A 12769-nucleotide genomic window follows, 5' to 3' on the forward strand; every position below is an offset into this window, starting at 1 on the left:
CCTGCATGTGGCCTCTGGGAGCTGTCAGTGGTTCTCTGCTGACAGCTAGCAAGAAAACAAGTGCCACGGTCCTAGAGTCCCAAGGAACTGAATTCTGCCAACAACAGCATGAGCTTGGAAGAAGACCCCAAGCTTCACATGAGCTCCCAGGCTTGGCCAACACTTTGATTTCAGCCTTGTGAGACGGTACGTTCAGAACCTGGCCATGCTATGCCAGGACTTCTAACCTACTGAACTGTTAGAAAACAAACAGGTGTTATTTTAAGCTGGTAAGTTTACTGTAACTTATTATGCAACAACATAATATCAACACAAGCAGGAACACTGAAACTTGTCAATGCTTGAATACATCTATTAAAAAAAAGGTTACAGACACTAAATCGACACATTTTTATCTCATTATCAGCATAACTATTATTTGCTACTGTGTTTTAAAGCAGTTTAGTTTTATCTCTATAGTAGTTAAGATTCTTGGGTAAGGTGGCTCACACCTGTAATTCCAGCATTTGGGAGGCTGACGTGGGTGGATCACAAGGCCAAGTTCGAGACCAACCTGGCCAATATTGTGAAACCCCGTCTCCAATAAAAATACAAAAATTAGCTGGGAGTGGTGGTGTGCACCTGCAGTCCCAGCTACTTGGGAGGCTGAGGTAGAAGAATCACTTGAACCTGGGAGGCAGAGGTTGTAGTGAGCCGAGATCACACCATTGCACTCCAGACACGGTGACAGAGCAAGACACTATCTCAAAAAAAAAAAAAAAAAAAAAAAAAAAAAGATTCTTGGGAAGGTTAATCATAAAGAATTAAGTAGAAAATTCATTCTGGCCACTGGTTTTTATTTTTTAAAGAGTCTCACTCTGTCACCTAGGCTAGAATCCAGTGGCACAAACTCTCAGCTTACTGCAAAGACTGCCCCTTAGGTTCAAGAGATTCTCATCCCTCAGCCTCCCTAGTAGCTGGGATTATAGGTGTGCACCACCACGCCCGGCTAATTTTTATATTTTTAGTAGAGGTGGGGGTTTCACCATGTTGGTCAGTCTCATCTCAAACTGCTGGCCTCAAGTGATTCACCAGCCTCAGCCTCCCAAAGCTTTGGGATTACAAGTGTGAGCCACTGCACCTGGCCTTTTTATTGCTGATTTTATACTTACAGACCTTTGAAGTATAAATCTTAATTACTGTTTAGTAACAGCCAACAATTTAGTATTTTGTAAGACAGAAAATAGTTTCAATGATTTCTGTACATTAAATAATCAGACTAAACCTGGAGCATCAGGTAGACATTAAAAGCTATAAAAAATAGGAGAAAAACCAACATACTAACAAATCTGCAGATAGGCAGAGGATGTTCTGCAAGTTAACTCAGGTAGAACCTTCTCTACTGGGCTCCCTGAGAGAGCAATTCATTTGGGTGTGACATGAATTCATTTTGAAAAGAAATACCACTAAAACACACTAGGCACTTGCCTGTCATACTTACTGGATTTCTGATGATGTGTGATGAATACAAATATTACTACCACTATGACTTAAGACACAGATGTACCAAAGACATTGGGGCTGCAGGCAAAGAACCTAAATGTATTCTGCTTCCAATTGTGGCCTTGACACTGCTTTCTTAAAACAGTCACATGTACGAGCAAAATAAAGTCTATATGCTTTGGTACAACATGTATTCTGAGCAATGTTTGTTTTAAGGCAAAATTAAAATAGCAGCCCTGACACCTAAGATTTTCTTCACAAATACAGTGGGCTGGAGGCATTTCCTTCAGCATTTGGAACTGATTTTTCTACTCCACTTGCACTTTTAGTGGACATGGAATGGAGGATGTCCTCACCATGTCAAGAATGTGTGCCGGCCGGGCACCATGGGCTCACGTCTGTATTCCCAGTACTTCGAGAGGCTGATGTGGGAGGATCACTTGAGGCCAAGAGCTTGAGACCAGTCTGGGCAATCTGGTGAGAACCTGTCTCTACAAAATTTTTTTAAAAATTTAGCCAGGCATGGTGGCATACCTGGAGTTTAAGGCTGCAGTGAGTTTTGAACACACCACTGCATCCCAACCTGAGTGACAGCCTGTCTCTCAAAGACAAAAGAAATTTAAAAAATAAAAAAGTGTGCTAAGATATTTTGGGGCTGCAATTTTTCAACCATGTCAGAAGATGACATTAGGCTAAAATTTTTTCCAAAGCTCACCTTAATGTTAAACTTAAAATGCAGGCATTTTTAGTAGTATAGAAAAGCAAAAATCCTCAATAATGAATGCTTTCAGGATCCACTTTTCTCAAGAAATCTTTGGTACCATTTCTTATTTCGAAGATCAGAGGTTGATTTCTGTCTGGTGGAGAGTTAGGGAATAAGGGCAGGGAAAAGAATCGGGTAAGAGGGTAGAAAGATGGCAAAAATTCTAAAAGCCTAACTCTTTAATACTGCCTCCTTATGGTATTCAGAAGATAATACCATTTTGTTCTTAAGAAATGTTTCATTAATATTATAACTTTCAACTCAGGTTAAAAAAAAAGATATTTGTGCATCACATATGTATTAAGCACACATGGAAAGAAAAGGAAGGAAGAAAACTTTATTTCTTTATTCCACTGCTGTCACACTACTGAACTGCCCTCCAAAAGGTAACCATATCACCAAATTTAAAAGGCTTTTCTTAGATCCTACCGTTCTTGACTTTTCCATTTCCCAACTATCCTCCAACTCAAGGATTTTAACCTCTAAATAGTTTCCCTATTGATGATCTCAATTACCACTACTGCATTATTATCTACCAAATCCACCTCTCTAATCCCAAACAATCTCCTAAGATACATCTTCATCTCACTGATCCTGATACCTACATGGCTTCTAAGTCCTCACAAAGCTTCACACATTACTAACTCCACCAAGACAAATGCTTCCCAAATCCCTTATTTCTATTTTTGGAGCCAAAACTATCATCACCCAGACCAGATCCAGATTCATTCCTTGACTTGTTGCTACTCTGGTATACACTCCACATTTAATCTGCAGAGGCTTCTGGACTCTATCCTTACAATGTTGTCTGTATAAGGAATCTCCCTTTTCCTCCTCCTACCCACATTTGAGTATTCATTTTCTCTTACTTGGATTACTTTAGGAGTCTATTACTTTATCTCCTTATCTCATCTTTTTCTGCTCCAGTTTATCTTATACAAATTTGCAGAACTGATCCTTCTAAGGTGTAGCAATAATTATTTTATATTTCACCAAATCCTCAATGATTAATGAATTAAATATAGACTCTTCATTCTAACCCTCAGAATTATGAGCAACGCAAGTCTACTTTGTTATAAAAACAGTTGCTTTCTCCCATTTTTAGAGAGTGTTACTAAGGCACAGACTGGTAGAAACTAACAAGATTAAGATACCAATAGTAGATACTAAATAAGGATTGGTAAGGGGGAAAAACTAGGATTAACTGGCAACCAAGGTTCATAATTTTAATTTTTTACAGCTAAGTATAACCTTTAAGTCCTTTAACTAAAAATCCCACGGTCTGGGATGCTGCCTTTCAGTTAGCTCTCAGGACAGCTGATTTCCAACTCATGCAGTGTGGCACAAACTTTACAGTACGTGTGTGATAGAACCACATACTCATACTTGGTTAACAAATCAGTAAGAGTGTAACACAGATATATGAGGATATCTAAGAATTAAAGCTATATACTGCTTTTAATAAAATAAACACCGAACAGTAAGCCAATGCTTTCATGAAGAATAAAATAACCCAGTGCAATAAAGAAAAAGTTGCCTGGCCCAGCACTGCCATTTATAATTTCATAACCATTGCTCTCTCTCAACTTATAAAAATTCTGGCCAATATTATTATTTTCTATTAATATTAGATAAACACGGAATGAGTACATTGCTTTGAAACATAAACTTAATTTGAAATATTTACTATTACTGCCAAGAGAAATGTAGCACACAGCACTATTGAAATTTTACATTAGTTCATAAGCCTATTTGATTAATCTTTGTCTACTCTACTAGACTAAGTTTCAACACAACAGGGGCCATCTATTTTGAAAGACACAAAAATTTAAATTAATGGAAAGACACACCAGTGCTGCTGAATAGAAAGACCCATCATCATAAAGATGTCATTCTCACTAATTTAAACTGTGATACAATCTCATAAAAATACCCCTCACTCTTACCCATGAAGGTAGATGAACTGCTTAAAATTCATTTTGAAGAATAATAAAATAAGAATGAACTAAGAAAACTGATTAATTAAAAAAAAAAAAAGCAAGGCTATCTCTATCAGATTTTAAAGCATACAATAAAACATTTCTAATTAAAAGTGTGGTACTAAAAAAGTATGGTACTAACTCATGGACAGATGGACCAATGAAATAGAAAAGAAAATCTAAAAAGAGACCAAACTGTATATGGAGATTGCTTTGTAACAGTACATGTGAATAAAATTCAAATGGGATATCATGAAAATTAAAAAAAAAAAAAATTTCCTCATTTTCTCATTTTAGAAATGTAAATGTCACATGATGATTTCATATACACTTAACACTGTAAGAAGTTTCACTGTTCTGCACTCTAATTTTCTGCATTTATTACCACTTCTGAGGATCTTGCTTAGTTATCAAATTAGAGCCGTTCTTCAGTCATGCTATAATTATTCACAAAACAACTCCTCTGCAGAATACAATTTATAATGATAAAAGCAATTAAAAGTACAAAAGAACAGTGTACCTCCTTTTAAATCTTAAGACTGAATAAGCTCTTTTTATATTCTTTCAAAAAAAACCGCGATCATAATAAATAATGGAATTGGTTATTACAAAAAGCAAACATACTCTTTAGTGAATATCCCCCGAGGACCAGTGGCTGTGCCCTGGCTAGCATCCAGTGAGTGTTTTTCCAGAATATTGCGGGCAGCTGGACTTAAACGGAACCTAAGAAAAAAATATGAAGGTTAATAGAACCAATTAACACTACCACTTGATTCAAATAGATCTAAATGTCTACAGTTTTGCAAATAATTTTTAAAAAATCTTATAATAAACCTAAAATGACTTCCACAAATGGTCACAGTCAAATCATCTGTACCAATTTGGTTTATTTTATTCTTAAAACATTTTCATAAAAATTTAGTTACTATTTCTAAATATTGTTCTAATAAGAATACATATTCATTAGTTGAAAGAGCTTCTAATTCAACTAATTACTTTCACATGGCTCCTCATCACGTACATCAATTGTTTCTTCATATACTTTGTTCTACTGTTTCTTCATATATTTTGTATTGTGGCAAATGATACATAAAATGTACCATTTTAAGCATTTTTAGGTATATCACTGAGTGGCATTTAGTATGATCACACCATTGTGCAGCCATCACCACCATCTATCTCCAGAACTTTTCATCCTCCCAGATTGAAGCTCTGTATCTATTAAACAGTAACTCTCTATTCCTCCCTCCTCCCAACCCTTGGTAACCATTCTGTCTCTATCAATTTGACTACTCTAGGTACCTCAAATAAGTAGAATCATACAGTATTTGTCTTTTTGTGACTGGCTTATTTTACTCAGCATAATATTCTCAAGGTTCATCTATGCAGCATTTATCAGGATTTCCTTCAGCTTTTTAAAGCTGAATCACAATTTCATAGCATTGTGGACTTATGAGTTGTTCCCACTATTTTACTACTGCAAATAATGTTGCTATGAACGGAGATGTACAAATACCTCCTCCCAGTATTTGCTTTCAGTTATTTTGCATATATATATATATATTTATGTATGTATCCGAAAGTGGATATACATGCTATCATTTTACGCTAGATGATACGGTAATTCTAATTTTCTGAGAAACTGTCATACTATTTTCCACAGTAGCTGCACCATTTTACACTTCTGCTAGGCAACCACAAGGGTTCCAATTTATCCATATTCTTGCCAACACTTGTCACATTCTAGGCCTAGTTTGGTTTTTGTTTGTTTGTTTTGATAAGAGCCGTCCTGAAGAGTATGGAGAGGGGTCTCATTGTGGTTTTGATTTTCATTTCGCCAATGGTTAGTGACAGTGAACATCTTTTTCATGTGCCTGTTGGCCATCTATTTATCTTTTTGGGAGAAATGCTATTTAAGTCCTTTGCCTGTTTTTTAATTGGGTTGTATTGCTGAGGTTGAATTCTATACCCCCCCCATTAGTTAGAAAACATCAGTTAGATTGTCTTCCAATTTTTAGGATAAATGAAAGAGGAGATAGTGAAGGAGAGTCAAGGCAACAGAGTCAGAAACGCTTTGCACAGGGAACTTAAAAACTCTGTATTTCAAATAGCACTGTGGATTCTTTTCTGACGAGAACTGACAATCATAAGTAAAAGAAAAAATATTTTAAAATGAAGAGGTCTACTTTATGAAGATCTTTTTCTCATAAAGTAACGTACAATTATATAGAATATCAAAATAAATAAATGAAATGTTAGAATTTATAGAGTTCATCTATTAAAGTAATATAAAACTAAAGTGAAATGATATGTATTAAGTATCTGTTTTGTTACAAAACAATCAGACAAAACAGAGCTCTAGTCTGTGCCAGAAACTCATAATGTAGACTAGTTTGAAAACGAATGCATGCTAAAACACAAATTCTATTTTATATCAGATAGACATTTGAGCTTGGAATTACTGTAACAGTAGTCAGAATTCCATAAATGGGAATAGAATATGAAGTTTGGGATACTGAATTCCATTCTAGAGTTTTAAAACCTAATTCAAGCTCAACATGGACACACCCTGCACACATGGTTTGGTTTTCTATTGTGCAAGCAGGGCTTTCGGAGTACCTGGAACATAGGAGATATTCAATAACTATTTACTTACTAAATGAACAATGAAAGTAAAAAAAAAAAAAAAAAAACACTCTAAGGTCTGAGTGTGCTGAAACAGCAACTTCCTATGTCATGTACAAAGATGTGTGAATACGATAATGATTAAAATCCCGTAAGAACTGCCACAACCATTTTTTTTTTTTTACATCAGCCTTCGAATAAATACACTCACTGTAGTGTCCCAGCTGTGTGTTCCTTCTTGACAGGGACGGCAATCTGTGGTTCTGGTGAGGGGTGAGGCTCTGAAGGTTTTGAAGCTGGTGGTGGAGGACCTACATCTTTGGGAATTTCAACGTGTTTCCAATCTTCTCCTTCTTCTACTATCAAACCAATTAGTGAACCTAGCCGTATATTTTTTGTTCCTTCTTCAACCTATATTTAAAAAAGAAATAACTGTAGAGAAGGAAAGCCCCATGACTGCAATAAGTAGTTTATTCCTTTGTTGGGTCATTCTGCCCTTAAGACATCTTAATATGAGCTAAAAGCTGCTTCCAAGACCATTTGCCTCTGACTTCCACCTGTCACCCTCTCCCCTTTCTCCCACTTATACCTTCCATCACCATTCTCCTCTTCCCAGTTACTAATGCTACCTTCTGAAATAAAGGATAAATCTAGCAAGTATCCTCTTTCTGACAGCCTTCAAACATATAAGATCCATCATTATCATCTTCCTTTCTAAAGTCAATACAAATCCAAAACAGAAGACTGTGGCTACATATCTTAACCATTTGTCTTTCCCAGATAGTTTCTATGCAATGGCTTCAGAGTTCCAAACGCTCAGAAGGGATTAAGTCCTTCAACTTAGTCCAATCTACTAAAATTTACTTAAAGCAAAAATATTTTCCGTAAACTTAGTCTGAAAAAATAAACATTCCAACGTATAGATGGAACTGTTTATTCCAGTTAACGTTTAGTTTACTTCTGTACATTTAATTACTTCCCTGTATATCTATTTACAAAACCTGAAAAATAAAATAAAACCTCATGAGATTTTTGTAAGTATATCAGAAACACAGTGGTGTCTGTTAACAAAATCTTTTTTTTGCACAGATAATGCCAATTAAACACTTAAATAAGATCAAAGATAATGTTTTTAAAAGTAAAGGTAAGTATATTTTAAGCATTTTGGCACCATTAATTTATATATACAAAAAAGGAGGATGATTCTAATTTACTTATTAAAAAGAAGTCCCTAGAAAACTTTGGATAACAATATTTTATAAGTATACTACTGAAAAAAATGTCATTCTCTTCAAATTTTCTATTATTCCCTTTCAATTCCTCCAAAAAAGGTTCATTAGATATATTTAATGAACAATAAAATGATAGGCTGCAGGATGTTCACTAATATAGTAATTATAAGGAAAAGCATAACTTCTAGAATAAGTTTGACATTTCAGAGTAACATTAATTTCAATGCTCACTGGTATGTTCACTATCGTTAATAAGGCATAAGTTCTAAGGGGTTTAGGAAGCTAAGTTTACTAATTACTAATGAGGAATAAAAGTGGCAATGCTTTGATGAAGCAAAATATATATTTAAGAAATTAGTATAGAAAACTGAATAGACATGTTTAATGAATTACAAGCTATGGAAAAATATTAAGCAATCCAAGAAAAATTTAGTTGCTTAGTTGTTTGCCACATACTAAAAAAAAATTTCTGCAAAGTTCATTTTTTTACTGTGAAAAAAATGAGTTCAGATTATAATTAGACAAACATTTTTCATCTAAAAGTGTTTAATTACCTGCTTATGAATTGCTAACTCAAAAATCAAAGTAAACTGACAAACTTTCTTTAAAAATTTATCTAGAAAGCATTAAGTGACACAAAGTCCACTTGATGTTAATTCCTTCAAAATTGAATCAGAAAGAGGATCGATATCCAAAGAACATCCTTCAAACTTAAAGCATTAAAAAAAGTTTTATTTTAAAAATAGATTTCTAAAATCTGAGTCAGACAACTGTACTAAATCTGAAACTGATACCGCACCTTCTGTTTCATTTGCTATAAACCATATAAATGATTCCATATGTACTCTACCAACATAACATTGAGACCTTCACAAGTAGGCAATAAACAGCATTTACCATTTCAATTTTTACCAGTATCTAAATATCAAATAAAATCTATTTTTAACTATTCACATTTTTTTTTATTTAAAAGAGTGACACCATGAAGCATGAAACCAAAATACAATGGACAATGACACATACTACCCATACAACTTGAATATATAACAAAAGACAAAATAGGGCTGATTATAATTCCATTTAAAGTCATTAAAATCTCTATATGAATTTAAGATAATTGCTTCAACTTTTTCTATTCCCTTAGTGCAAACAGAGGTCTTTTAGACTTAGTACCAGAAGGGTAAATAATACTCTTTGCAAAACTGTGTTTAGAAACCAAGCAGACCTCTGTTACTGTTCCCTCCCTCTCTGAGTTAGCACCATGGATACACTCTGATCTACCAAAGCATCTGGAGCTAAGGACACCTCAAAGCCAGAGTTATCCTATGCACTCGGCTTGCTTGATCAAAGCCCTCTCTCTTACTCTTGTGCCAATGATTTCTTAATATTAAATTTAGGGTTTTTACACGCAGCTCTATTAACTTAGAGCTCATCAATGCTGAAATATTGAATGTTGAGTTCATCATTTCAAATATTAGCCTTCCCTCCCAGTTGTGTACAGACTTCCTGAGTTTCAGCGCTGGCTCCACCACTTACTAGTTATGTGACATTAGTAAAGTTATCTTTATCTCACCATGCCTGTTTTCCGAGCTGTAAGATGCAAATAATAATAGTAGCTATTTTATGCTGATGTTATGAGGAATAAATGAGTTACATGTAAGACCCGAAGAATAGTGTCTGGTAGCTAGCAACTTTTTTTCATTTTCAATTTCATTGTTAAAGGTATTATTACTGTTGTTGTTATTGCTGTGGTGGTGTTTTCCTTCAAATTATAGATTTTTTAAAACAATACATTCAACAAGGATGAAGACTAAACCACAGGGGACTGTCCCCTTGGTATGGGTTAGAAATTCATGCCTAAAGGCCCAGCAGGTGGCTGGCAGCACTAAAAGGCAAACATCAACATATATGATAATGGGTACTAGGGTCTGTGTCAAACTATTTCTTCATAATACTCATACAGAGACTGAATTCCATCCCTCAAGCCCAGGTCACTAGTGTGAGGCCTCTGTACTAGAGACATTCTCACAGTTTATCCAATGAATCACCTGCAAATATGCTACAAACAACTCACCTAAGCTCATCCATGTACACAAGAATATGAGATGCAAAACATTTTCAGCAGTATGTCAAATAGAGAAATTAAGGGGGTTCACACCATTAAAGGTACAAGAAAATATTGTCTGTTTTAATTCTGATATTTTAAAATCCGTACATTAAGTAATTATTTAAGAATTTTTATTCTTTAAAATAGAGCTGTTTGAAAGCTACCAAGTGACTACTGACAGAGCATGTGCAGCAGGTAGTGGAGATGACCTGTGTCACATGACTGACTGACCTGGTTCAACACTACGATTTTCCATCATGGTTTGAACCATTATACAGTTTTGAACTGTTTTTATTCTTCAATGTATACTGCTTAACTTATATGCACAATGAACTTTGGTTTATAAGGAAATATATAAGAAATACTGAAAATGAAAACTAATGATAAGCTAAAATGCAGAGGGGAAGAAGAAACATTCATTAAGTCCTTGAATAACAGCTGCCTGGCTTTCAAGTGCCAGGCACTGTTCTGCACAGCGTTAACTCATTTAATCCTAACAACCTTCTAAGGGAAATACTATTTTATCCCAATTTATAGATGAGAAAATTGAGGCACGAAGAGGTTCTATAATTTGCTCAAGATCACAAGACTAACATGTAGCAGAGGGAGGATTTAAATGTAATCTGACATCAGAGATGGTATTTAATGTAACAATATAATCGCTACCAAATCAGTAATTTACCAAATCTGTAAATTATATCCAACAGATCAAAATTATCATGCAGCTCCTCAAGATGGTGCTAGTATTTTTTAAAAACAAGTTAAAAAGATATAAAGTGGATATACTAATTTAGCTTTTGATTCATGGGGAACATAAACTATCTTTCCTCACAATGTGTCATAACTATTCCAATATGAAAAAATCAGAGTTAAGAATATCTTCCATTTAACAGAATCTGTTCTGAGCTTCGAGAGGGTATTTTCTCAATTAAAAATATCATGGTTTAAAGAGAAGAATCAATTGAAGGCTCCACAACTTCAAATTTCAAACATAAACTTTCAAATCATTAAAATGCAACTTTGAATGGGACTGTGGGCAACTTAATGAAAAAATAAGGGTGGGGAAGGGGAATCTAACAAATACAATATTTAAAAATATATTATTTAGAAAAATACCAGTGACACAGTATTTGAGTAAGATACAGTAAAGAAACCAATTGAATAATGTGAACAGTAACAAGAATCATTATTCTGCTGTTTTTAATCTCCAGATGATCAATTAAAAAAAGTTTTTTCAAAAAAATTTGCTTTAACACCCATGGATATTAGTTTTTAGAAAAAATTTTATTTTTGAAAATTGTTTTGGATAACAGTCTATCAAAAAAATCTATCAATAAACATATTGCCAGTCAATAATTATATTTCAAAAATTACATAAGTATAAATAATTTTAACATCTTTATACCCTTTTCACCCTCACAAATATGCTAGTTGGTATGCCAAATTATATAGCAACCCCAAATATACTGGAAGTCAAATCAGAGAACCTCTAACAAACCCTCCAAATATGTCATCCTAAGATTCTACTTTATTATCATTAAAACAGTTGCTGTCCGGTTTGCTAAATACTAACTTTAAGAATAAACTGATGAACTGATCTTTAAGTGTATAATGATTGAAGGTTTTTTTTTTTGTATAACAATTTACTAGTTTTCCCCCATAAAACTGCAACAACGTGTTGTGAACAGACTCTCAAATATTATCCAAAAAGCGGAATAATTATAAAGCCACAAAGGCCTAAAATATATGTACAATCTTTTCTTTGGCACTAAAGCTGCTATCAACCATATCCAAACCCACTCCCAACCTTTTTCAGCGCTTAAGGGGCAGATGAATTGGCACTGCTTACCCACTGACATGGTTAGCAATTTGAAATGCATTGCTTAGCAGCTAAATGGAAAATGCTATCAATTCTGGAAGATTTCCACAGCCAAACAATCCAGAATTGGGGCCAACAAAAAAGCTTGCCAAAAGCAACATAATAAAATGTAGCTGGGATTATTACACGGTAATTCAAGCAATCTTTTTCAACATGCTGCATAAATTAGTCAAGAAATTATTTTTGGTATGAATATTTTTATTTCCCAATTACAAATGCATAGAAATTTTAGCCTTTGATTTGTATTTCCTACAAGAAAGTTAACTATATTATCAATATGTTTCAACCTGGAATCTTATATCTAGTATCTAATATTAGAGACGACAAGTGAAGGAAGTTTGACATATCAGAAGTTAAAAACACACCATAAGTGGCTAGAAAAAAAAGGAAAAGAGGATTTTCTATAAGAAAAACAACAAACTGTCTTTATATTTGCACCTAATTAGAGCACAGCATTCTGAAGTATAGTCTTTGAATAGAATATACAAAGGAAGGCATTATATCTATGCTCAAAGCAGAGGTAAGTTGACGCCTCAGGACTAAAAGCACATCCACAAGGGAATGCTAAGCGATAGGCAGCTCATCTGTACAAATCAAACTAGAGAGGCACAAATGGATACTTATTATCCAGTTGCAACCAACCAATACAAATTATTAGGCAAACATACAGACTGACTTGGGGGCTAATGGTCACCAAAAGCT

General features: G+C 34.3%; 1 protein-coding gene across 2 annotated transcripts in view; it reads right to left on the reverse strand.

The window, feature by feature from the left end:
• Window positions 1-12769, reverse strand: part of PDHX (pyruvate dehydrogenase complex component X) — a 79575-nt gene that overhangs the window by 31901 nt on the left and 34905 nt on the right. For both annotated transcript variants that reach the window (XM_032283589.1, XM_032283588.1), the window contains exons 4-5: window positions 7061-7260; window positions 4849-4947 (exon numbers count right to left, since the gene is read on the reverse strand). In XM_032283589.1, the coding sequence (XP_032139480.1) occupies window positions 4849-4947; window positions 7061-7260 (299 nt within the window). The remainder of the gene's footprint in view (window positions 1-4848; window positions 4948-7060; window positions 7261-12769) is intronic.

The sequence above is a fragment of the Sapajus apella genome, unplaced genomic scaffold (assembly GCF_009761245.1).
Source record: "Sapajus apella isolate SASKATOON/1434 unplaced genomic scaffold, GSC_monkey_1.0 scaffold14, whole genome shotgun sequence".
Classification (NCBI taxonomy): Eukaryota; Metazoa; Chordata; class Mammalia; order Primates; family Cebidae; genus Sapajus; species Sapajus apella.